The sequence below is a fragment of the Rhineura floridana genome, chromosome 21 (assembly GCF_030035675.1).
Source record: "Rhineura floridana isolate rRhiFlo1 chromosome 21, rRhiFlo1.hap2, whole genome shotgun sequence".
Lineage (NCBI taxonomy): Eukaryota > Metazoa > Chordata > Lepidosauria > Squamata > Rhineuridae > Rhineura > Rhineura floridana.
In genome coordinates this window covers 17,571,718-17,598,815 of record NC_084500.1, presented here as the reverse complement: position 1 = coordinate 17,598,815, position 27,098 = coordinate 17,571,718, and the positions used below count along the sequence as shown (strand labels likewise).

Below are 27,098 nucleotides of genomic sequence, written 5' to 3'. Positions count from 1 at the left end.
ATGCAGTGGCCACAAAAAACAACCATGCCCTCAGGAGCCTACAGTCTCAATTTTGCCAGTAAGCATGTATAATCTGTGACATATAAGTATACACATACGTATACATGTATGTATAATTAAAACATGCATTCACACAAGCACACAAGCACAAAATCCACAGCAAAATGTTACAATACAGAGTGTTTCTGTTTTGAGCTCCAGCCTGCCATGCCCTTTTCGTGGACACTCCATTTCCCTGTCCTGCACAAGTTAAGGAAACTCATCTATGTAATTGCACATGTTGCCTTAATTATCCTGTTTCTCTAGTTGTGAGGCAAGTGGTATGCAATGACAAATGGGAATCTTATTCAACCCCTCACTCTGGCTTCTAAGATTTTCACTGCCCATGTAAGCATATTTTTGCCACCTCGAGGTCTAGGATCTTGCTTTTTTCTTAATAGTTAGGAGGCAGAGAAGATATGCACTGACCAATGGGGACCCTTTTCAACCCCCCTCTCTGGCTTCTGAGACTTTCATTGCCCATATAAGCCTATCTTCACCACAATAAGGTCTAGGAACTTGCTTTTTTTAAAAAAAAAAAGCTGAGGATACTGAGTACAGTTATAAACTCTACATTCAGACAGGGTTTGAACAGAAGAACACATAGGGCTCTTATCCTTCCAAGAACCACTTTCCACACTGCTCCACAATTTTTATTTTCAATGGTTGCTCCTGCTCTTGCTTTTGAACAGATCCTAGCAAAATGTAAACAGTTTGTTCCACCTCATTCACTTCTCTGGATTTTCCAAAAGCTGCTTTAGCCATCTGGCAGGACACTGATGTTGTGTTGCCTTTCTCCCTTCTTCCCTCCCCACCCCATCCTGTGTTTATAAACCGCTGCATTTTTGTGTGTGCGTGTCTTCTGCTGTGTAAGCCCAGAAAAATGTCACACGCTGGCTTTGGAATCTGTACACCAAGGCCTGGAGCGTGGGAATGTGGGGTGTGAGCTTCCCACCCTCAGAGTCAAGGCACTGGGTTCAGAACAAGATTTTTCAAAGGCATCTCCAGTCTGTTTTGGAGCCAGTTCTCCGTTGACTGGCTCAACAAACAATGACTGACTGATCTATTCCATTTCTAGATTATATTTTAACTCATTGTTTTATGAATGTTTAATCTTTTTGTTGGTTTTTACTCTTGATGTTGTCAGCTGTCTGGACTATTTTTAGGACAGTGGGGGGTATAACTCTTTTGAAGTACATACATTTATATCCTTCAAGGATATAAATGTATATATACTTTCCTTCAAGGGACTCAAAGTGGCACAGATGATGCACTCCTCCCGTTTATCCCCACAACCTTGTGAGGTAGGTTAGCCTCAGAGATCTTACGAGCGACATTGGCTCATAAGATAAGGAAATCCGTTTCCACCATGTTCATGATGACCTTCAATGTTAAATTGTATCCTGCCTCTCCTCCAAGGAGCTCAAGAAGACATACATGGTTTTCACTCCCCCATTCTATCCCCATAACAACCCTGTGAGGCAGATTAAGCTGAGAGACTGTGACTGGCCCAAAGTCAGCCAGTGAGTTTCTTAGCTGAGTGGGGATTTGAGCCCTGGTCTCCCAGGTCATAGTCCAACACTCTAACCACTGCACCACACTGGCTTTTGCTATTTGTGGGAATCATTCTTCCCAGATTATTAAAAAAAAAACCCATAACCTCTGATGACAGCTCATATCTGCAAATATCTGTTGTTTGCAGATATACAGGTGGAGCTGGTGGGACGCAAGCAGGCACATTCCACCCACCCCCAAAAGACCCACAGCAGCACATGCGTCTAGTCCTCAGTCTTCCTTCTTGCTGGCCAGCTCTGAGAACAAAACCAAGCTTGTTTCTCATTTGCCAGGCAGACTGAAATCTGCTTCTGTTTCCCCCCCTCCTCTCTCGACACTTCCTCCTCCCAGGCAGATCACTGGTCTCAGCACCCTCCTTGGCAGGTAGGTGTGACCCACATTCCAAAATGACCTTCTAACAATGAGTGATCACCTTTGTTTATGCAATTATTATATCCCCCCCCCACCACAATTCCTTTGGTTTCTCTAAAAGACACCTACAGGTTTTTTTTATTAGACACAGATTTAATCAGTGGTGCAGTCAGGTAATTTTAGATTCAGAATTTAATGGCCTAATGGAGTGGGGGGCTTTAGATAGCAATATGCAGTGGAGGCTAGAGGCTCCAATGTCAGAGGAGTAATGAACCAGCTCCAGGGTCTAGTCCAAACTTTTATGGAGCTGTCCAAGGTGCTGAAATCTACCCCAAAATAGGTTCAGGACCTTGGGCAGCTCCTTGAAAGTTCAGACAAAGATCTGGAGCGGATTCACTGCTCCACTCACATCAGAGCCACCAGTCTCGGCTGACGACCTCACTTACTTTAAAATGGGGGTGAGTTTGGGGTCTCTCCTGCTCATTCTGCTGAGTGGGAGCCCTCAAAGTCTCCCTGGAAGTCCTGTCTCCCCCCATAATGGCACTGCAGAATTTGATGCAGACTGAAGTGATTGCATAAAGGGCTGGAAGGCAGGTGATCAATCAACAAGCAGCTCTCTCATTCAAGGACGAGGAGCCCTTTTCAGCCCAAGGGCCGCATTCCCTTCCGAGGGCCACATGCCAGCGGTGGGCGGGGCCAGAGGGAAAAGTGGGCGGGGCAATGAATGTACACATCAATGAATGTACATTTTGCCTTTGCACAGTAGGCTGGTTTCTACACACACTCACATGCCCTTCTCCACCCTCCATCCAGCCCAGCAAGAGGAGCGACCGGAGTTCATTGACATGTTTCTAGCCAGGTGAAGACACTCGGGGAGGGTGTGAAGCAGAGCCAGTGAGGGGTGTGGCTTAGGTAGAGTCCTGAGGGCCGGAGGGAGAGGGGCCTGGAGGACTCTGACTGCCAGTCATAAGAAAGCCAAGGGTCCCTCTAGTCCAGCCTCCTGTTTCAACAGTGGCCAATCACATGCCTCCAGGGCGGCAGGAAGCAGGGCATGAAGCCAACAGCGCCCACACTTAGCAACCAGAGGTAGACTGTCCCCGTGTATGTAGGTCCAACATATATCCATCATGCGCCAGTGTGGAGCTTTATATCGCCCACCTGGACAAAGAAATAGAAACAGACGGGGAGGGTGGTGGCGGCGGCTGGGTGGCCAGTCGCTGTTCGTTTTTTGCCTTCCCACTAATCATATTTTTAATCCAACGTATCCGGCAGTTCCCACTTTTTTCTCGAGATTGAAGCCTTTGACAGCAACGTCACGCCAAGCCGAACTTCACCTCCCGTCTTCTCAAAGCCAATGGACTCCAATATCCGCCCGTGGTACGTACCAGCGAGGGCGCTTGCGGCCCTCTCCTTGTCAAGAAAAGGCACGGTCAGGCTCCAACAATTCAACTCGCCGTGGCAAGTGCTGCGCTCGGCTCTCTGGCGAGCGGAAGAAGCAAAAAGCCCTCCTCCTTGAAGCAGCAGAGGCAGGCAGCCATTCTCCTGGCACTTCTCTTTCCCACAAGCAAGAGAGGAGGGGGGTTAAGGCTGTTTCAGCTGTTGCTCTGAGGCTCGCTGAGTGGACCCACATACTGTGTGCCAGCCAGTGGGCCAGATCCCCAGCAACCCCATGTCGCACAGGCCACTTTGATGGGTGGGGCTGCCCAGCTGCCTATCACCTGACATCACCATGACATCAAGTGACCCAGCTTTACAGAACAGTGTCAGCAATGTACTCTGCTTGCAGCTCTTTGTCTTCTTGTTTTGAACGCAAGCCCATCTGCAAAGGAAGATCCCTGCTGAAAGGAGGGCTTGCAGTCAATGCCGATCAGCTGATTGGTCCCAACTGCAAATCCTGCTTTCAGCTGGGATCAACTCCACTCATGAGCTCCTGAGTGGAACCAGTCTCAGCAGGACTGACATTTGGTGCCAGATTTAAAAGGCAGCTAATGTAAACCTCGCTAGCCAAGTAACAACTGGGAGTGCATTTTAGGGTTCCCAATTGTTTCTTCGCAACCGCACCTTTACCTGCCCCACACTTGGTAGCAACGGGTTTACAGGCCAAATTTAGGACTCCTGCCAGGCCTTCATGGGGTGCAAGTTCCCTGCCTCCAGCATTATAGACTAGGGACGCTCTAGCTATACAAGTACGAATCTACATCCACATCTAAGTGGCTATACAGATAAGAGTGGATGAATCTGTCAGTTTGAGTTTCTGGTTTTTCCAATCATCAGATTGCCCCACTTCCACAGCAGCTTGTGCTCTGTTTTTTAAAGTCCTCACAAAAGTTCGCCAGCACTTCTCTCCTAACATGCGCATTTACATATGCAATTTTGCCTTGAATATAAACATTTATATATAATTACTTGTCTGAAGGCAGAGAATGAAGGGTGTTAAGCTAGCAAATTATCTTCATTCTGGATTCTTTGGCTTCCTATAAACTCCTGACTGCAGCTGATATTCTTTGGACCTTAAGTTTTTTATTCTCCTCCCTTTTTTTGTCTAGCGCATCTGCAAACTGTGAAGATATGGATTCCCCACAGTCTCTCCAAGATGATATGACTGAGTATACCCCAAATGCAGACAGCTATTGGTAAGTGGAGATGTGATGCATTTCTACATTGTGGTTTTCTATAGATTAAATGTTAAAATGGGTTAGATTAGCCCACCTCTTTTTCCTGCCCCAGCATGGTTTAAAAATCAAGACCACCAGGCTACAGATTTTGATTTGGACGTGTCTTTAGGAATAATTGCAAATAAAATAAAATTTGTAGATGTTTTGATGTTTTTAAATGTATTTAGATGTTTTTAATTTGTTTTTAAAGACTTTAAATATGTATTTATTTCACTTTGAATTGGCATATTTGCTGCCCTGGGCTCCGTTGGGAGGAAGAATGGGACAGAAATAAAACAACAACAACTTGCATATCAAGCAACTTCATACAGAAAAGGAACAGACACAACACTGGATGCAGACTTAACATTTAACCCTGGTTTGCGCTAACCATGGTTCACAGCTTTACCCCTAGTTAAGATCCCAATGAAGCCATGGTTTAGCTTGCTGAGCTGAACCCTGAATCCCTCCCTAAGAAGGTGTTGAAATATAGAATTCATGGCACACGTAGGCCTATAAATAGGAAATTATTTTAAACAAACCAAACTATGACCAACGCCCTTTGCCTAAAAATATCGCACTGCATTTCTACAGTGCATTCGAGTGTCCAGAGCATTTTACCCATGTTATCTCAACAACAATGCTACAAGATAGGCCAATATTATTACCTCGCATTGCAAATATGGGGCAGGCTTGCCTTAAAAGATTTGCAGCTGGGCTACAACCACTTCCCTGCCGCTGCGCTCCACGCCAGCATTTTTCTGTTTTTAATCCAGCACTAACTCATCCCAAAGCGCTCGACAGAACAATCGCCGTAAAAAGTTGAAGAAGTACCTGTTCCGGGCTGTGTCCGAGGGCAATGTAGAAGAACTCCAGCACCTCCTTATTGAAGTGAAGGAACGGTCCCATGCATGCAGAAATCTGACGGTCCAAGGTAGGTTGAAGCTTGTAACCAGGGCACTCCGACTGTGCTTGAATCCAAATTCTGCTGTAAGAAAAATTGAATTCTGTCACCTTGGTAAATTACCTGATCCAAAGAGCTGAACATTTTCTTCCATGTGCCAAAGGATTTATGTTTGGTGAAGAGTTGCGTCCCTCTGCGTATGTAAAGCACAACTGGTTTTGAACATGACTTACTCAAGAGCGGGAAACTAGGTCAAACCCACAAAATGAGTAGGGAGTAGGGATGAGCGAGAATTTCAATTCAGTTCCCATTTCAAGCTGAATCTATCAAATTCACACTTTCTGAAACAATATGGGAAACACAGACATCCTTTGAAATTCACACGTACCGTATTCAGATTTTGGGATGCAGTTCGCCAACCACATAACGTTTAGAAAAAGGCATATATTAGGGGATAGTGTGCGTAAAAATGAATATATGAATGAAATAACATGTAAAAATGCAGTATATGGTTAGAAATGGCTGGCAAAAAATGTGTACTTAAGTCAAAACTGCATACAAAAATGTGTTTATTTGGAGAAATTCCCACTCAAATGCCGGAGAATTTTAATGAGGATTTTAAAATAAAATCACAAATTCCTGCAGAAATGTGGAGAGCTGAATTCAAGATTGGAAAAATGAAAAATTAAGAGGACTGAAACTGACAGATATTTCCATCCCATGCAGAGAGACAAATGCAAAGTTCTGAATTTAGGCAAATAAATAAATTAATGCAAAGGTACAGAGGCCCCCTCCAGCTCTAGGATACTATTTAAGGACCTATTTTAACACAATCCCCAAATTCTTACCTTGGATTTTGTTTGTTTGGCAGACTACCTAATGAAAAAAATGACCTCTTCAGACACGGGCAAGACCTGCCTAATGAAAACCTTGTTAAACATCAACCAGAACACAAAGGAAATTGTGAATATATTACTTTTGTTTGCAGAAGAAAATCTGATCTTAGAAAGGCTTGTTAATGCCGCATACACAGAAGACGCCTACAAAGGTATATGTGTGTACAGCTGGAGCCTCAGGAGTGTTGCGATGAGTTTCGGACTGCTTGCTCCCCTAATCCAGTTAATGAAGTTAGTGGGGAGGGAATCGATCAGATTTATAGACAGTTAAAAAGATGTTAAAAATTTGAGATAAATGCCGTTTGGGAGTGTTGCAACAAAAAGAAGATGAAATGTAGGTGGATATAAACCCCCATAATGGAGGAAGGTATGGTAACAACATACCTAAAATTGAGCAAGGAAACTAAACTGGAAGTGGCAAGGGCTTTGGCTGCACCTTTGTGATGAAAGAATTTCTTATTAAGGTCCAAGAAGCCTTGAGTAGCTGAACACCACATCCTGTTGCTCGCTTGAGTGCACAAAAGCACACAATGTGAATAAAACTCTTTTTTGTTTTCGTATTGCGCTCTGTAAACATGGAACAGCTGGGCTCCTACTGGGAGGAAGGGCGGGATATAAATGTAATAAGTAAATAATAAACAAACTGTATATGTGTATGTTGTTGTTTTTAAAACCACAGGGCAGACAGCTTTGAACATCGCCATTGAGAGACGGCAGTACGACATTACTCAGACCCTGATTGAGAAAGGAGCAGACGTGAACGCTCACGCGCAAGGCGTGTTCTTCAATCCTAAGCACAAGCATGAAGGTTTTTATTTTGGTAAGTAAACACAGGAGGCTGGCTGATGCTTTGATACTGCAGGAATAATTTTTGTATGTGGTTTTGCCTGATATACACCTTTTTTTATTCCCTGGGCTCTGCTCAATGAATAGATTGTTTGGGGGAGCTTCTCTTTCTCACAGGGAAATGGTGGAGAAATTCAGTTCAGTTCAAATTTTAATGCAAACCTACCCAATTTGCACTTCATGAAACAATGTGTGAACTGAAACTATCTTCTGAAATTTGCACTTCTCCAAATTTTGCAAGGTGGTCCTCCAGCCAAGCAAAGTGTAAAAAAATGCATGTACAGTACTGGGATAAAATGTGCCTAATAAAAATGCCTTTACTAGCAAAAATAATATTATTTTAGGGAGACATTGCTTTGTAAAAAAATTGTATATTAGGCAAGACTGCATGCAAAGATATGCGTATTAGGAGAAATTCATACTAAAAGACTGCTGAATTTTGCAAACTGAGGTGGAAATGTGGGAATGTGAAGAAGACTGGAAGAATGAGAAAGTGAGAGAAGCCAAAAGTGACCGATTGGTCCATTCCTATCCACAGCCATCACAAAGTCACTGGGGTGAGAGAATAAATAAAAAAATGGGGAGGCTGCAACTGCAATTATACACTCTTTCCCCAGGAGAAACCCCCCTGGCGTTAGCTGCCTGCACCAACCAACCGGACATAGTTGAGCTGTTGATGAACAACAGTAAGACCGACATCACGTCCCAGGATTCGAGGGGGAACAATATATTGCACGCTTTGGTGACGGTAGCAGAAGACTTTAAGACGCAAAATGACTTTGTGAGGAGGATGTACGACACCATCCTCCTGAGAAGCAAAAGCCGGGATTTGGAGAAAATGAAGAACAAGGACGGTTTAACGCCTCTGCAGTTGGCTGCAAAAACTGGAAAGTTAGAGGTAAGCGTGGTGGCAGGAGGAAAGAGAGAGCGATCCTGGCAGCTGCATCTTATCAAATGTTTGAAATGCACAGAGGGTTTTGTGTAGATCAGGAAGCCGGTGGCCCTCCAGATACTGTTGGACTCATAATAGGAACATAGAAAACTGCCTTATACAGAATCGGATCACAGGTCCATCTAGCTCAGTATTATGTACACTGACTAGTAGCTGCTCTCCAGCATTTCAGGCAAGGAGTCTTTCTCCAGCTCTAACTGGAGAGGCCAGGGACTGACACTGGAACATTCTGCATGCAAAACAAATGCTCTACAAGGAGCCCCATCCCTTCTTTTCCAGCTCCCGTCAGCCCCAGCCAGCATGGCCAACGGCCAGGGATGATCGGAGCTGGGAATCTGGCAACATCTGGGAGGCCATGGGTCCCCCAGCCACAATGTAGACCAGAGGTGGGAAGTTTCAGGGGCCAAATGTGACCCTCCAGGCTCTCCATCTGGAACTCTCCCAGGCCACACCCTTGATCTATTCCCTCCTTGGCTGGAATGTGTCCTTGAAGTGTGAGAAGTTTATCTTGCTTCCTTGAATACAGAATGGAGAGTTGTGTGTATGTGTATATAGGAACCTCTGATTTTTGTAAGGCTGGAATGTACAAAGATAAGAGTCATATCTGTTGCTGTGCCCACTTTTCCCCTCTGGTTCTACAACTGGCGCGCAGCCCCTGGAAGGTTGCCTATGAGGCAGTGTGGCTCTTGGGCTGCCAATGGTCCTCATCCCTGGTGTAGACTCTGGTATAATTTTGGATTTCATCGACGCAATGGGAAGGCGGCCATGATTAATTTTCATTTGATTGCAACAACGGAGGGAGATGTTTTCAATAACTCTGGTACAACTGAGTTCTAGTTATGCAATGAACGCATATCCGTAGGTGTTTTAATAACCACTGTCAAGCTTAATGAATGTGACACAAGCACGGCATGCAAGATTAGAACAGGGCCAGATGGCATAACTAGCCACATCTGTTGTTCCCCAGCGACTGGTATTCAAAGATAGACAGCATCTAAATGTGGAGGTTTCACATAGCTTTATCAACTCGTAGTTGTTGTTGAATTTGCCAGCCCAGGACTTTAACTTGCTCACAAATCTCTATATTGGCTCTTTAGATTTTGAAATACATTCTCAGCAGAGAAATCAAAGACAAGCCGAACAGGAGTCTTTCCAGAAAATTTACTGACTGGGCTTATGGACCAGTGCAATCTTCCCTATACGACCTGACAGAATTGGATACTACCTCAGAAAACTCCTTACTAGATATTATTGTCTACAATACAAATATTGGGGTAAGTCTGTGCGCTCTTAAAGGAAAAGCATCACTTTAGGAAACCTGTATCAACCAATGGTAAACTCGCTTCTCCAAGCGTGGATCTGTATTTAGTCAAAACGGCACCATCTACGCAAAAGAAGGAGGAATCGTCAGGCTTGGAGCAGGGAGGAGCCTCAAGGTTTGCAGAAATACATAAAAAAAATTTGAGGAGAAAAAACCTTAACAAAAGAGGGGGAAACCCAAAATTAGTTCAATGAGAACTGTGCATGCTCAGTGGCCCTGAGTTGCTGTGCCTGTTGGGGCAGTGGGGGGATAGAAAATGGGGTGGGGGCGGATGAGATTAAGTGTCTGGAATGGGACATGGCTAATTGGCTGGCTGGATTCCTAAACAGGAGCACTCCACTCTGCAACATTTTGTTGCAGTTCCTTGTTACACGTAGACATTATATATATATATACACACATCATAGAGAAGTGAAGTGGCAAATTCAGAAGTGCAGGTTCCCATCATGATAGTCAGAGCCACGCCCCCTTTTCCACTTCCCCTTGTTGTCCCGTCCAGAGCCGAAAGAATGAGGCTGAAGTGTGTGTGCAAGTAAATCTCGTTTTATTAGAGTAATGGATACATCAAAGGCATTGAGCTTCATAGGAAACCCTACGCTAACTCACTAGAGTCCCTAACTATACTCTAGACATGCTCTGCAGCGTGTGAAGGAAGTTGACTCAACAACCCCCCACTGGGAGTGGCAGGCTTATATAGGAAATGTTTTCGAATGTAATCTCTGACTCCTTCGTAATTCCTGTCTTTGCCCTGTCCGTTTCTCACGGCGATGGGAACGAGGAGACAGGGGACGCGCATCCAATGGCTCATCTGAAGACACCTGCTCCCGAGCAACGAGCTTGAGGTCAGGGGGCGGTGCCACACTGGAATCCTCCTGGGAACTGCTTGGTAAAGGAGGAGCTGGCACTGACTCTGAAGCTTCCCCCCACAAGTCCTCTGCATCAACTGGGGGCAGTGCGCTCGGCTCCTCGGAAAGGGCGTTACTCGTGGGAACTGGCTGGAGAGCAGGCTGCCCCCCTCCCGCACGATCCTGCTCAGACACAACAATCCCCAACTCTGCTTCTTCTGGCTGCGGAGGCGCCTGAAACTCAAGCCTCCCCCCTTCCTGTCCCTTCTGAGTTGGCTGCAGCGCAACACTTGTCTCCCTTGCTCCATTACAACAAAAGAAAGAGGAGGGTCTGTGTTAGCTGCTGAGAAGAGTCTTCTCAGTGGCTGACTCACCTCCTTTTACTCTGGCTGGCTGCAATCAGCACTAAAAGACAAGGACTCTTCTCAGTGCCTAGCATACTTTCCTTTTATGCTGATTGGTTCGTGCACAGGGACCTGGCTGGGGTCATGCTCCCAAAAAAGTAACGGGTCTGCAACCCCCCGTGACCCCAATGACTACACTCCTGTGTATATGTATGTATATATGTGTATATCTACATTCTCTCTGTCTCTCTCTCTCTCTCAGAGGTGACATTTTTTTCTTTTCATTTTACCAGAAAAAAGTTCTATGTAAATAAAAACAAACCCATTAAAATTAATGTACACAACTAACTTAGGTCTGTTAATTTTAATAGGTCTACTCTGAGTAGATCTTAGCTGGATACAGCCCATGGTGTGTAATCACCATCATACACCACATTTTTAATTGGATGCAAAATTAATTGTTAGATTAATTGACTGAAGAAATCTTACTTGATTGTTAATAGGGTGACAGCCCGTAATCAGAACCAAAATAGCCTTGGGGAAATAATAATAATAATAATAAATTTTATTTGTAAGTCGCCTATCTGGCTGAGTTAACGGCCACTCTAGGCGACGTACAGTAACATAATAAATACAACATATAAATCAAACAATAATTAATAATTAATCTAAAACCAATTTTCCAGTTTATAACATCATAAAAACTAGTCCACCCCAGAAGTCTTATAGGCCTTCCTGAATAGCCAGGTCTTCAGGGCCTGGCGGAAGACCGTCAGGGAGGGGGCATGTCGAAGGTCGAGAGGAAGGGAATTCCAGAGGGTGGGGGCCACAATCGAAAATGCCCTCTCTCTGGTCCGTACCAACCTAGCTGTTTTGATTGGAGGGACCGAGAGAAGGTCCTGTGAGGCTGATCTTGTCAGGCGGCATAATTGGAAAAAATTTAAACCGTCCTTAAAGACTGCAGGGGCCTGGGTTCAAAGCCCCACTCAGCAAACTGGTTGACCTTAGGCCAGTCAGTATTAGGGGTAGGGGGAGAAATTCAGTTCAGTTTGCATTTAAAGGTGGACCTACCTAACTCACACTTTCCAAAACAATCTGAGAACCGAAACAGCCATCCGTCGAAATATGCACTTTTCCAAATTTTGCAGTGCAGTTCTTCAGCCAAGTAATCTGTACAAAAATGCACACATTATTGAGAATGACATATAAAAATGCATTATATTAGGGAAATATTCTTTGCAAAAATGTGCATATTCGGAGAAATTAGCATTAAGATGCTGATGAATATTCATGAGGGCTTTTTTTTAAATACAAATTGATATGGAAATATAGAGAACTGAAGACTGTAAAAATGAGAAATGAAGAGAAACCAAACTGGACAGATTTGATGATCTCTAGTCACTATCTTTCACATTAATCTGCCTCCCAAGTTTGTTGTGAGGGCGGAGGGGAAGAAACGACATATTCTGCCTTGGAGCTCCTTGGAGGAAAGGTGAGATATAAATGAAATTAATAGATACAATAAAGTAGGATCCCAGTTGGTTAATCAACTAAAGCTTCAGTTGATTAATCTACCACTCGAAAACTTGCAGCCCTACTCCTCATGTAAATGCAGGCTTCAGTCATAAATCCGTTGTTTCCAAGCACCAAACGCTTCATCCCCCCTCCCCCAATCTGGTCATGATGGCCAAAATGTACTAACTGCTCTCTCTTCCACAGAATCGCCATGAAATGTTAGCACTGGAGCCTCTGCATTCCTTGCTCCACATGAAATGGAAAAGATTTGCCAGACACATGTTTTTTCTCTCCTGCTGCTCATACTTCATCTACAACGTGGTACTGACGTTGATCTCCTACTACAGGCCTCATGCAGACACGGTAGGCCGATTCTGATGGATTTGAAAAACACAAACCTGTTATGCTGAGGTCCTGCTTTGGGGCATCTGGTTGGCCGCTATGAGAATAGCAGGCTGGATTAGATGGGCCTTTGGACCAGAGCTTGGAAAAGTAACTTTTCCAAGCTCTGCTTTGGACTGATCCAGCAGCCAGGCTCTTCTGATGTTCTTAAAGCTGCCCTGCTGGAAATTACTAATTGTTTTAATTACTTATATCTGTACCTTTTCTCACCGTTAGGGAAAGACTAACAGAGGCTGCTAGCCCTGATGGCTATGTTCTACCTCTGCTGTCGAAGGCAATATACCTCTGAATATTAGTTACTAGGAATCACAAGTGGGGAGAGTTGCTGTTGCACTCAGGTCCTAATTGCAGGCTTCCTGTTGGGGCACCTGGTTGGCCACTGGGAGAAGGCTGGACTAGAGAGGCCACTGGCCTGGTGCAGCAGCCCGGTTTCCTTACGTTCTTAAAGCGTTGAGTGAAGATACCTTAACTCTAGACATTTCTTATGGGTAGAGGGGTTTTTGTTTCAATGCTGTGCCAAAACTTGTCCTCTGATTCCTTGGAAGTTTTCTTCCTCTTGGAAAGAGGCTTCTGTTTTTCTACAGCACTCACTGGGTGCATTAGAATTTACAATTTTGGTTGTTCCAGGGTTATCACTATTGTTGTTGTTATTTATTAATCACCTTATTCCCAAGGTGATGTACAAAATACAACAAAAACATCTTAAAAGCTGTTTAAAACAGCACACACAAAATGAACAGAAGATGAACCGAAAAATATGTGACACTCTATGGCAGAGACCTTTCCATCCAGCTGGGACAGCTTGTCAGAACAAAATGTCTTAAATTGTTTCCAGAAAGTGCCGATAGGGTCACCTGTCGTATCTGGACAGGGATGCTGTTCCACGGTACAGGGGCAGCCACTCTGAAAGCCCCGCTCCAGGTTACCGTGGAGCTTCCTGGTATCTTTGGAACTTGAAGGAGACGCTCTCTTGCAAATTGCAGTGACGGCCTATTAAGGGACATGGTTGAGCTTACCTTATCGTTAGTGGCTAAGGGTGGCGTGCATGCTTGTCTCTCCCGTAAGCATTTCTCCAGCGCTCTGCAATCTCCTCAGTTGCCTGCACTCCCTGATCTGAAAAAAAAACATGGAGAGGCATTATCTCCACAACATCTTCCTCCATCACAACTTCATGACATCATGGACATCAAAACTTCACTTTGGAAAATTAAGTTTGAATATTGGGATATAAATAATGGGATCATGGGATCAATCAGTAATGGTACTCCTTGATTTCCCCCTCTTCCTTCTTGTCTCTGTCCTGTTTTCAGCCTCCACCATACCCTTTAGCTCTGGCCAGCAACCTGGGCTGGCTGCACCTGACCGGGCAGGTAACGGTGATGCTGGGGGCCGCATTTATAGCAATTAAAGAGGTGAGAATCAATCATTATGATTCTTTTAATTCTCTCTCTCTCTCGTCCATCTGAGCCCAAGTCAGATGCTGAGTCCAACTGGTGGCCTCCCTCTGTTAAGGCCAACACTTTTAAAAAAAGGTTGTGCTGCACCGTTTAGGCTGCAATCCTAGATCCACTTGCCCCACTGAACTCAATGGGATTTACTTCTGAGTAGACGCATACAGGGCTGCACCAATTCTTCCCTTCATCCATTCAGGTGCCGTGTGATTCCATTGCCTTTGTAAACTGCTGTGTCTGCTTTGTATGTATCATAAAAATAAAATTAGTGTGTTTAAGGTGGGGGGGGCAACCTATGGCTCTCCTGAAATTGCTAGACTACCCCTTCCATCATTCCTGACCATTGGCCATGCTGGCTGCTGCTGCTGATTGACAATGGGAGTCCAACCTTATCTGGAGAGCCACAGATTTCCCACTCCTGGTTAGGCGAAGATCACATTCTGTTCCACACGGCACAGGAGGACTGTGTGTGTGTATATACTGAGGACTCTGTGTCGGTGTGTATACAACACAGCGATCCTTCAAAATATTCACACTTCTCCAAATGTTGTAATGCACTTCTCCAACTAAACGATGTGTACAAAAATGTGTACGTCAGGACTTCCGGGAAGGGTGACTTAGCCTGTGCCTGCTTTTGAGACGGGCTCCTGCCTCAAAAGAAGCTTATTCAGATATATCAGTCAGTTTTTTCTTTTTTTTTTGACTGATTAAACTTCTCCCGGGTAGGGAGAAACGAAGAGATTAACCTCAAAGCCTATTTTTGTTGGGACGACCAGATCTCATTAATTTATGGGACGAGGTCCAGCCGACGAAGGTGGGACGGATTTTTAACAGCAAGCTCTATCTGATAAAGCGAACGTTCACCTTATCTTCTAAGAGAGAACGCACTAACAGGCAAGCACCCTTCTTTCTATATTTTTCTTTTACTTGACTTAAATTGTTGCTGTTTAAAAGAGATTTGCCAGATTGATCAGTTTTTGACATCTCACTGGGGAGCCATAACTTCTCTCTGCTACGCACTAATTAATAGCTTATCTCTGTTTTTGTTGCAAAAAGCTGTCCTGGATTTGCATTCTAAAGATATACACAGAAGAGGGATTTCTATTCCAGATTTTTATTTTGAAAAATATTATACTGTTTTGAGACTACTCTCTTTTTGGTTTATTTTATTTTGACGAATCTGTTTCTTGACGATTGCCATTAATTGTTTCGATCCTGGGAACTGCATTTTGTTTACTTAACTATTGGAGAGATAAGGCTGTCTGCTCTGTTTATACTGTGATGTCACCAAGTTTGGAGTATTAACCCAATTGTTGCTGAAATAAGAAGTGGTTTTCCTATATTTTTCTTTTAAAATGGCAATTAAGAAAGTGGCTGAAAATCTGGAAATAACTATGTTTCAGAAAATAATGGATGAGATTGAGATAATGAAAATTGAATTGAGTAAAATGAAGCAGGAGATTAAAGATATAAGGGTCCCTGTGAGAGAGGTGACCCTGGAAGGGGTCCCTGTGAGAGAGGAGACCCCGGAGATTGGAACAGGGGTCCCTGTGAGAGAGGCGACCCTGGAGACTGGAATAGGGGTCCCTGTGAGAGAGGAGATCCCGGAGATTGGAACCAATGTGGAACAGGAACAAGATTTGGAGTCTATGGACTTTAGAAATAAAATCTATTGTTTGGAACTCAATGTTATCTCTGAAGAAATGAATGAAGATTCTAGAGATAAAGTTATCAATGGCATGGATAATCTTCTGGACTGGAATGATGTGATGGAGCCCAATATAGAGAAAATCTATGGAATTATCTGCAGCCATGTGACAATGGAAAAACTTTTAAGAGATGACCCAGTGTATTTTGAAAAAAAGAACAGAGATATGATTTTACAGCAGTATTTCAGCAACCTATTCAGAATGGATGGCAAGAAAATATTTGGGATAGAGGTAATCCCCATCAGACTCTTACTATATGACTATGGCTTTGACAGCAAGATTATTATGGAATACTGATAATGGAAGATTGGATATTGAAATTACTGGACTTAACAAGACTACTGAAGATGGAAGATGGAAAATGGAACTAATAGAGATAATAGAACAATGGCTACTGAAATTATTGAACCTAACAGATTCTGATGTGATGGATTAATTGAAATGTTTATTTTGACTATGGTTATGACAATAAGATTATCATAATTAGTAATGAGATGGATTAATCGATATGCTTATCTGGAAAAAAAAATTGATAGATATATTTCTTAAAGAATTGAAACCTCTCTTTGACTTTTTGTGGAAAGAATAAAGTAATGTTTATGAGATTTGATGATTAAGTAAGATAACTACTGGAGGAAAGTGATTTTATAATATGACTTAAGAGACAGGATTGTTATATATTATAGACTTATAACTGATTTGATCTTTGACAAATGGGAAGTCAATATTTTACTCTTTATTTTTTATTTTTGTTTTTTTTTTCTTTTTTTCTTTTTGTTTAACTATTTTTTATTTTGTTTTTTGTCTTTGAATGTTTTATGATTTTGTCTTGTATGTTTTATGAAAATCTGAATAAAAATTATTGAAAAAAAAAAAATGTGTACGTCAGGAGAAAGAGTGCATAAAAATGTGTATATTGGTGGAAAAGAACTTATGAAGTGCATTATATGAGGGAAAATTGCTTGCAAAAATGTGTATATTAGGAGAAATGTGCACTAAATGCTAAAAGAAATTTCACGAGGACTTTAAAAGCATGCACGCGTGCGCACACACACATGCACCGATGCAGAGATAAACTTAAGAATGGAAAAATGAGTCATGGAGAGAAGCCAGAAAGGACAGATTTGTCCACCCCTGGCAGCTGCTCTGCATGTGTCTGTGTCTACACTTAATCTCTTCTGGATATTTCTGCCTGCAGAGCGTAGCCATCTTCCTGCTGAGGCCTTCGGATCTCCAGACAATTCTATCTGATGCTTGGTTTCATTTTGCATTGTAAGTCATGTGTCAGAATGCAGATGATGACAGCCCTGAAACTGCTATTGTTTTGTTGGTGTTAATTGTATGTTTTTATAGTGTGTTCTGTTTGATTTTGTTTTAACATTGTGTAAAGTCGCTTGGGGACCTTTGGATATCAAGTGACTAATAAATCTTTTATTAATTATTATTATTATTATTATTACTAAGGGTTTGAATCCCCACATAGCCATGAAGCTCACTGGGTGACTTTGAGCCAGTCACTGCCTCTTAGCCTCATGAAAATGACTTAGCCTCATGAATCAACTTGAAGGCAGTATATTTACATTTTATTATTATTATTATTAACAAGAACAACAACCCATCTCTGCACTGCATGGCTCATAGGAAATGCCTTTCTTTAACAGTGTCCCTGGCTCCCTTCCTCTCTCGCTGTCATTTATCTGAAGTGAGAATCCAACTCTAGATGTGATTTAGACAAATGAATTTACATGACATTTAAGGCCAAGTGTATTTCTGATGTCAGAGAGAGGAAGAGAGAGATTCTCTAAGGCAGTGATGGGGATCCTGTGGCCCCATAGATGTTGTTGCTGGACTCCAACTCCCATTGGCCCCAGCCAGTGTGGCCAATGGAGAGGGATGAAGGCACCAGATTGGGGAGCAGTGACGGGGGCATTACTGTGCCGGATGAAGTAATAGTTTGACTTGGTAGAAGGTTGCTTCTTATGTTCAGTGCCCTCTAGCATTTGGGCATTCACAGTGCTGATGAATTTTCATGACTGCATTTTTGTTTGTTTGTTTTTTAAATCACAAACTGATGTCAAAATGTGGAGAACTGAATTTAAGATTGGAAGAATAAGAAACTAAAGAGAAACTGAAATGGACAGATTCGCCCATCCTTAATAGCTGCTATATATCCATGTCAATATAGTCTTTCCAATTCTTAATTGTCCATTTTTTTCTCACACATCTCCCCCCCCCCCGGTTGTGTTTTGTCAGTTTCATACAAGCGGTGTTGGTCATCTTCTCAGTTTGCTTGCACCTGTTTTCCTACAACGAACACCTTGTGTGCCTTGTCTTGGCGATGTCCTTGGGATGGGCCAACCTGTTATATTTCACACGGGGTTTGCAGTCTATGGGAATCTACAGCGTGATGATTCAACAGGTAAGTACGCTCTTCTAAACTCCATCCTATATTTGAGTGCAGCTGTCTTTCCATCATCCCTGGCAACCTGGTCTCAAGCGCACGTATCCTTCAGAAATTCAGTTCCATTAAGCGAGGGCCTGAGTTGTCATACATTGTAATTTTTTGCAATTTGGCCACTATCTTGGCTCTTCAAATGCCCATTTTTGCTTATTTTGAAGTCGTTGATCTTTGAGGGAAGTGCAAGCTGAGTGGCAGAGCACCTGCTTTGCATGCATAAGGTACCAGGTTTAATTCCTGGCATCTCCCGGCAGGGCTGGGGAAAACTTCCTGTTTGAAACCTGAGAGCTGGAGTCCAAATAACAAACCTTGATAGTCACTACTGAGCAACACTGAGATAGATGGAACGATGATCTAACTCAGCATAAGGATCTCCGAAGCACATCTTAATGCAGCTGTGGAAGGCAATATGTCTTCTCATCATATCGACATCCAGTAAAATTGTATTTTAAGGTAAAATTAGGATGTCAGCTTTCCAAATGCATGGAGACTAAGCGGGTTGTTGCTGATTGTGATGTGCTTAGAGACCATTGCTGTAACATGAAGAGTTTTTAGGTCATAAATAACATGCTATCATCTTGGCTTTTTAATTTTGTTTAGGTCATCTTGCATGATGTGTTAAAGTTTCTACTGGTCTATATCGTCTTTCTGCTTGGATTTGGCGTAGGTAAACAGAATTTGATGGCTATTTTGCACGGCACTGGTATTGTGAAAACATTTTGCACAGTTGGAGTGATGTGCTATCTAATCTTTGCTAGATTAAGCCTACAGCACCCATGGCCCACCACGGCCTGCCTTTTCCTGCCACTCTCTTTCATTTCCCCTCCCACCTGGTCTTCAGTGTTCTCCCTCTCAACAGGCAGTTACCATTCTGTGGCCGTTGAGTCTTCATTGCCCTGTTTTAACGTTCCTATATATTCCTTATGATTGTAATTTGTTTTGATGGTTTTCAATACTGAATTTTAACCTATTGTAACCCAACCTGGACCGGATGGTGAAGGGCAGGTAAGAAAAATAAAATAAAATAAAAATAATACATATGTGCCAAAACCCAAATCAGAAATGGAGGGGAGGATCCCTCTTTCAGAAATCTAACATGGGGGACAAAATTCACCACCCCAAGAAATACACTCTGCCCCTTCCCCTCAATTTTCCCCCCCATTGGTTGTGGGGGAAGATATATGCAGTGATGAGCATGGTGCCTCTTTGGGGAGTTTGCAGCCATTACTGATCGCATTCATAGCCCTAGTAAGCTTCCAAGGGAGCCGACTGGTATGCAGAAGAAATTCTACAAGTGCGCAATATATTAGACTAAACAATTGCCCTTCTTGCTCTTTCTGTCTTTTAAACACAGCTCTAGCTGCCTTAATAGAAAACTGTCCCGAAGACAGTAACTGCAGTAACTACAGCACTTTAGGGAGCGTCGAGATTGAACTCTTCAAGCTCACCTTAGGCCTTGGTGACCTGGATATCCACAAGAACGCAAAATATCCAATTCTGTTTCTGCTGCTTCTCATCTTCTACGTCGTCTTGACCTTTGTTCTGCTCCTTAACATGTTGATTGCACTGATGGGAGAGACAGTGGAGGACATATCCAAAGAGAGTGAACATATCTGGAGGCTTCAGGTTGGGTTGTCTCATTGCTACTGGGGCTCCTTGCCTTCTTAGTGGTGGGAAGGTGGGTAGGGATGCCAGAAAATTCTGAAGTTTTGAGTGGCTGTAGATCAGGAGTCGGGGCCTGGATCTGGCCAGCGGACTGGATCCTTAACTCCCCCATCCCCTGTGGGCTGCAGTTCACAAGGGCTCCTTCTAATCATTGATCAGCTGATTGATGGTTATAGTGAGCCTCACTGAGCTCGTTGCAGGTGCTGTTTAAATCCACATCGTGCCTGCAAATGGAGAAAGCAAGGCTCGCTGACAACACCAATTGGCTGATCAGCACTGCCAGCAAGCCCCCTTGGCTGAAACAGGGAGCTTCCGATGGGGAACTCTTTAGTGCAGCTGATCCCAGTGAGGCTCACCAGTCAGCCCCAGCCAGCTGATTGGTGCTGTCAGTGAGTTCTGTTTGCAAAAGAATTGGGAGCTCACTTCAAGCTCTTGTTTATATATAGCCACACGTCATGTCAGGTGTGAGGCAGCTGGGCGTAATTTGAGGTCAATGGGCCAAATTGGGACCCATGCTGGGCCTAAATTAGGCCTGCAGGTCAGAGGTTCCCCATCCTGCTGCAGACCAAGGCCACATTCACACCATAGATTTATTCCACTATTGTTCCACTTTACACAGTTATGGCTTCCGCCAAAGAATCCTGGGAAGGGCGCTGAGTAGTTAGGAGACCCTTATTCCCCTCACAGATCTACTGTTGTGAGAATGGTTTATCAGCTAGTTCCTCTTCCCAGAGAACTCTGAGAGAGCCAGCATGGCAAAGTGTTTAGAGTGTCGGACTAGGACCTGGGAGACCAGGGTTCAAATCCCCACTTGGCCATGAAGCTCACTGGGTGACCTTGAGCCAGTTGCTGCCTCTCAGCTTAACTACCTCACAGGGTCGTTGTGAGGATAAAATGGAAGAGGAGAACCATGTATGCCACCTTGAGCTCCTCAGAGGAAAGGTGATATGAATGCAATAAATAAACAAAATAATGATAGTGCAATAAATGTATGGTGTGGCTCAAGAGTGGGCAGACTTTGTTTGCAGGGTCTACTTTGTTTTTGTACTAGGAGCTTGGGATCCACCAACCAACAAGCATTCTTTAAAGGTATTTTTACACATTATATTCTTGTTACCGCTAGAGAGCAAGGACTATTGTGGAAACCGAAAAGCTTCTACCAAAATACCTGAGGAAAAAATTCCAGCTTGGAGAATGGTGCAAAGTGGCTGACAGTGACACCCGCCTATGTTTAAGGTAATTAAACATTCAGAGCTTGATGTGGCTGCTCCATCCTGTTAATTGTGCACTAGGAGAGAGAGAGAGAGAGCACAAAATGAACATAGCTGCCCGCAGCTGCCCGCCGTTCAGTGGAACGGAGTCCTGAGTTGCTCTTCTGCCTTTAACTGGGCTGACAGTGTGTCAGTGACTACTGTCACTGCATCAGTGGCTACTAGTCATGATGGTTGTTCCGTCTCCATGGGCTTTCGGCTGAGACGTGTGGTTGGCCACTGTGAGAACAGGATGCTGGATCTAGCAGCCAGGGTCTTCAGATGTTCCTGCCCTGGATATCTGTTTTGAAGCACTTTTTTTCCTTGTATCACCCTTGTGCATGCTAATTTAAAATGATCAGGCAGCAGGTTTTTCTGTTGTTGTTTAACGTTGTGGAATATATGTGCTTAAGCCAGCCTTTCCCAACTAGTGGGCCTCCAGATGTTGTTGGACCACAACTCCCATCAGCCTCAGCCAGCATTGCCAATGGTCAGGAAAGATGGGAACTGTGCTCCAACAACATCTGGTGGCCCACTAGTTGGGAAAGGCTGGCTTAAGCCATCTATCACCAATCCTGGGTCTCACCCTTGTCACTCCAAACGCTGCATCACCTGTGTGTACCTCAGGGAGACAGCTACTTTCACAAGCACTAGGACAGGCAGGTCATACGACATCAAACAGAACATTACCTGCAGGTCCTGCAATATAATTTATGTCACTGAGTGCAAAAGACCAGGATGTCATATCCAATGCGTAGGAAAAACCACAACTGACCTATGCACACTCTTCAGAAACCACAGATCGGCAATCTTAACAAAAAAAGTGGAGCAACCAGTTGCAAAACCTTTCAACATTGAGGATCACAGCCTGTTGGACTTTTCTATAACAGCTATAGAGATGCCAGCAGATCCAGCAGCATTGACTAAAAGGGAGAACTTTTGGATATACTCTCTGGACACATTGGCACCACATAGCCTGAACTTGGAGGACAGTACAAACATTACTTAGCTTCTGCAAATGAAGCCCATCTCAGCTTTCCATCCTCAAAGCTCTATAACTGCCACCTTGGTAACAGCATATATATATATATATATATATATATATAATCACACAAGGCCAAATATCAATAGATTCCTCTCATTCAAAGGTATTTTTCGGACAATCAGTAGATCAGCATATATTTCAGTAGATCTATTGAGATTTTAGGAGATCTGGCAATATCGGAATAGGTTCAGGGCACAAACATGTATCCTACTGTCCTTCAGTTTGGCTGGAGGCCATGTGAGTTGTCTTGGCCTACCTGGTTCAGTGTGTCGGGCATAATCGCTGTCAGTCTGGGAGTCTCTTTGAGCTTGTGCTGCTGCAGCAGCTATAAACGGCAATAATAAGGGTTTGAGAAGGGAGAATGAGAAACCTGCAGGCCCTGAGGAAAGTTTAGGCCTGCCTTTAGTATTCTGTATGTGCTTTAATGTTCTCCGTGTGTGTGTGTGGAATCAAATATTCCAATCTCTATAGAATTCAGAATCTGAATTCCAATCTTGTATAAAAAGTGAAATTGATCAATAAGCTATGCTAACTGGTGGCTAACTGGTGGCCATTAGCTAGGGATGATGGGCATTGTGGAGTCTGGCAACATCTGGAGGGCCACAGGTTAGCCACTCCTGCTCAAAACAATGCATTGCCTTTAACATATGTTGATTACTTGTGCAGCGGTTAAATAAATGCTAAGACATGATTAAAAAGCCTGCAGGAACGCCTCTCCTGTTATGAACCGGCTCGTACACTACGGTCTACTACGAAGGCCCTCCTCCGGGTCCCGACCCATAGGGAGGCCCGGAGGGTAGTTACAAGATCTAGGGCCTTCTCAGTGGTGGCCCCCGAATTGTGGAATAGTCTCCCCGAGGAGGTACGCCTGGCACCGACATTATTATCTTTTCGGCGCCAGGTTAAAAACTTTCTCTTCTCTGAGGCATTTTAATTTAAGTTATTTATGTAAATGTTGTAATTTTTATTTTAGATGGTGTACTTTTATATTTGTTATATTGATCTTGTAATTTTATTATTGTATATGCTTCTATGTTTGCCACCCAGAGAGCTGTTTGCTAGTCGGGCGGGATATAAGCTGAATAAAATAAATAAATAAATAAATAAAACATGAAGTGTTCCTGTGACAGTGCAGATGAAGCATTATAATGTGTATACTCTATAACTAGGATTAATGAAGTCAAATGGACAGAATGGAAGACACACGTTGCCTTTATCAATGAAGACCCAGGGTCAACAGGTAGCATTAAACTTATAATTTTGGGAGTTTTTTGTCTGTTGTAATTTTATATATGTGTACTTTTATAACAAAACTACATTCTAATCCAGGGGCAGAAGCGGCCCTCCAGACCTCTCCCTCTGGCCCTTGGGGCTCTCCTCCAGTCCATGCCCCTCACTGGTCCTGTGCCCTTGATCTGTGATATGGCCTCTTAAGTGTCTGGATAGGGGATGGATATATATGTGTGTGTGTACGTGTGTGCATTAAATTTGTTAGTTGTCTTTCTTCACAAACGTGAACCCAAAGCAACTTACAATCGAAAGAAAAGTGAAAACCAGTATAAAAACTAAAAATTAAAAGCGAAAAACACATAAATATAGTATCAGTAAGTATGCATCAGCCCCAATATGTGTGTATGTATCCCATATATTACCCATCCCTCGCCTTAAATATTAGACAGGTGCCATCTCTGTTGTCTTTTGGTGCCTACTGAAGACCTTCCTCTTTCAGCAGAGACCCCAGGCTGCATCGGTATTGTGACTGTTCTTAAGATGTTTTTAAAAACGTATTGTTTAACTTTTTTTTTTTAAAGATGTTTTCAGTATTGGGAGGAAAGGCGGGATTTAAATGTAAATGTATAATAATAATAATAATAGATATGTATAAACCTCTGACATTTACATAACTGGAATGTTGCCCACTATTTGCAAAGAGTCACATCAACTGCAAAGCAGGACCTATCTCAGCCATCCAGATTTGTTTCACCTATTCAGGATACATAAATTTAGGTGTAAATAATTCAGGTGTTCTCATTGCCCTACCAGTCGTCAGTTCAAAAGAAGTCTAACTGCCCATTGTTCTCAAAGCTCTCATGGCCATTAAGATCATAGGGACATATCTATCCCACTGACCTCCCTTATGAATTATTTTGTCAATGGATCTTTACTCGATTTATTGGACCAAACTATCATCACCCGCTGTCAAGCAGCCCCTGGAAGCTTGCCCATGATGGAATGCAGCCCTCAGGCCAGAAAAGGTTCCCCACTCTTGGTGTAGCCCATAAGTGGCTTGCCAGGAGGGGTGGAGCTGCTCTGCTAGCTGCTCTGCCAGCTTCCCGGCAGTTGGCTCTCTGTTGCTTACAAGGCGGGGAGAGGTGGTGGGGAGGCTGGTGCAGACGCACTGGCGCAGGAAATTCAGCACTCCTGCCAGTGTGTTTGCACTGGGCTGACCTCACAAACACACACACATTTGGTATGCAACAGTGCCCTACCTGCTGCACCCAGCAAGCTGCTTCTGGTGTAGGCAATGCTGAGCTGGATGGGCCAATATAAAGCATAAATGACTCAATATAAAGCAGCTTCCTAAGCCCAGTGTTCCTAACCTCAGTGGCTAGGAGTGCCTTTACCAGCTTCAACTTGTAAGACACCTGTGGCCATGTCTGAACTGGGATAGCCTGGCCGCTCTTGTCGATGCACTGCACTCTATGCAGGGCTGCCCTTGAGGTGAGTTCAGAAGCTGCAGCTGGTGCAAAATGCGGCGGCGCAGCTGCTCACTGGGGCAGGGGATGGCCAACATGTCACCTGGCTGCTGAAAGGATTGCACTGGCTGCCCATTAGCTGCTGAGCCAAGTTCAAACTGCTGGCTTTGGTGCACAAAGCCCTATGCAGCTTGGGACCAGGATACCTGAAAGATTGTCTCAGCCCTTATATATCCAGCCGATCACTGTGCTCTGCAGGTGAGGGCCTCCTGCAGATACCATCTCATCAGGAAGTCCATTCCGCACAACATAGAAAGTGGACTTCTAGTGCTGTGGCACCGACCCTTTGGAATTCCCTCTCCTTAAATATTAGGCAGGTGCCATCTCTGTTATCTTTTCAGCACCTGCTGAAGACCTTCCTCTTTCAACAAGCCTTTTAAGTAGAGACCTCATCCCAATCTGCTGTCTGTGTTGGAATTGCTTTGAATATGTTTTTAAAGATGTTTTTAAAGCTTTTTTAAAGAAAGATGTTTTGTTTTTATGATGTTTTGTTTTTATGATGTTTTTAAAGACTTTTTAAAATATGGTTTATAGACATTTTTGGTCTTTTGTTGTTCGCTGCCCTGGCATCCTTATAAATTTAATAAATATAAATAAAATAATAAATTGTGTATAGAGATGGATCACAGCATTAATAAATAAGTGAGGCTTATGTTACTGTTTTTAAAGATACCATTTTATTTAGAAAAAGGGTTTAGCTGAAAAAAACACTTATTTTGACTGTTTTTCTTTAGATTACAGCAGAATGCAAGAGGCATCAAGAAGTAACAGCAAGATCACTCTGAATACGTATGAAGAAATGTATGATTTGCCAGAAACGTCTGTTTAAGTTGCACATTGGACTATGTAAGAATATTAAGACCACTGGCGTAATGACAGGAGCGTGGGCAGGAAAGACCTTCTGCTGTTATTGCTGCCAAATTCCTCTGACAGGCCAGCTTTTGCTTCCAGAGCTTGGCTTGGGGGGAGTTCATGTAAAAATGAGAGGTATCACTGTTGCCACAACAGCAAGATTCTGGAAGGGAAAATACGGACAATGGCGTGGAAAGCAAAGAGCAAATGGTGCCGTGAAAGAAGGGCAGAGACTTCCTCGAGCCTTGAGACTGTTTGTGTGAGCGGAAGTGAGCAGACTTGAGACTTGTGGGATCTACTTTAGTTTCTGCTAGAGCCTCTTGGGAATGATACCTATTATTACTATTTTTAGAACCAACTAGATCCACCAAGTAGAGCCTGGTGCAAAAGATATATACTTAAAAGAATACTGAGCCTAGTCACTTTTTTTGAGTAATAGAACGGAACAGAGTTCCATCTAAAAACCCACTCCTGGTTACCTCCAAGCTCTCTTCATTTCAGCAGTATAATTTAGGGTGGTGTGGGGCGGTTCATGTTGTTGCTGCTATTGTTGCTGGGAGTCGGAAATCCTTGCCAATCTACTGCAAAAGATTTAGAGGCCTACTGGTAGGTTTCAGTCTACCTCCTTCTGTCAGCCTCTCTACTATGGAACGATGAAGAAGTTACATCAAGCAAACCACATTTCAGATTTGAAGTGAAACCACAGAATTAAATCTTCAGCACTGACCATTTTGGGAGTGGTTGTTGTCAATTACATGGCAACCCTATCTTGTGAAAGGACAATGAGTACATATCCAAAGGGAACATTTTATGTGCGTTCAAAGGGTGCATATGTACACTGCATATAGTTTATACTAGTATACAGTGTTTACATCCAGTTATTCCTGTAAAATGTGCTTTAATCCTCATTGAATTTTTTTAATGTTGTGAAATGACAGTTTGCATGGTACCAAGGGGTGCATTAGATTTTTATATATGTATATATTCATGCAGACGTTGATGGAGCAACAGCCCAGCAGATTTTTGAAGACTGTTCTAAAGGTGTCTTTCTGCAGATGCTCCTTTTTTGCTTCCTGATCAGCACTTTAGGGCCAAATGGCCATTTGGGAGAAATCTTGAAGAAGAAGAGGAAGAAGAAGAAGAAAAGAAGCGATGATATTGTGCCTTCGTTATCCTGAACGTTATTACTTTTGTTTAGATATTTGTCCTATTCAGTGTTTTTAAGAAAATATTTATTACACATAAGAGAAATAAAATGGATACTTTTA

The 27,098-nt window shown here is 43.3% G+C and overlaps 1 protein-coding gene across 6 annotated transcripts in view; it reads left to right on the top strand.

Moving 5' to 3' along the window:
- TRPV3 (transient receptor potential cation channel subfamily V member 3) overlaps window positions 1-27,086 on the top strand; it is a 38,789-nt gene extending 11,703 nt beyond the window's left edge. For 4 of the 6 annotated variants that reach the window (XM_061605305.1, XM_061605306.1, XM_061605304.1 and 1 more), the window contains exons 4-19: window positions 3,238-3,342; window positions 4,512-4,598; window positions 5,396-5,553; window positions 6,395-6,571; window positions 7,099-7,239; window positions 7,883-8,163; window positions 9,315-9,491; window positions 12,447-12,605; window positions 13,955-14,056; window positions 17,003-17,076; window positions 18,058-18,223; window positions 18,863-18,929; window positions 19,617-19,888; window positions 21,051-21,163; window positions 23,392-23,462; window positions 25,713-27,086. In XM_061605305.1, the coding sequence (XP_061461289.1) occupies window positions 3,238-3,342; window positions 4,512-4,598; window positions 5,396-5,553; window positions 6,395-6,571; window positions 7,099-7,239; window positions 7,883-8,163; window positions 9,315-9,491; window positions 12,447-12,605; window positions 13,955-14,056; window positions 17,003-17,076; window positions 18,058-18,223; window positions 18,863-18,929; window positions 19,617-19,888; window positions 21,051-21,163; window positions 23,392-23,462; window positions 25,713-25,807 (2,245 nt within the window). In that variant the 3' untranslated portion in view covers window positions 25,808-27,086. The remainder of the gene's footprint in view (window positions 1-3,237; window positions 3,343-4,511; window positions 4,599-5,395; window positions 5,554-6,394; window positions 6,572-7,098; window positions 7,240-7,882; window positions 8,164-9,314; window positions 9,492-12,446; window positions 12,606-13,954; window positions 14,057-17,002; window positions 17,077-18,057; window positions 18,224-18,862; window positions 18,930-19,616; window positions 19,889-21,050; window positions 21,164-23,391; window positions 23,463-25,712) is intronic. The other 2 variants (XM_061605307.1, XM_061605310.1) reach the window with 2 other exon arrangements.
- Window positions 27,087-27,098: the final 12 nt, after the last annotated feature.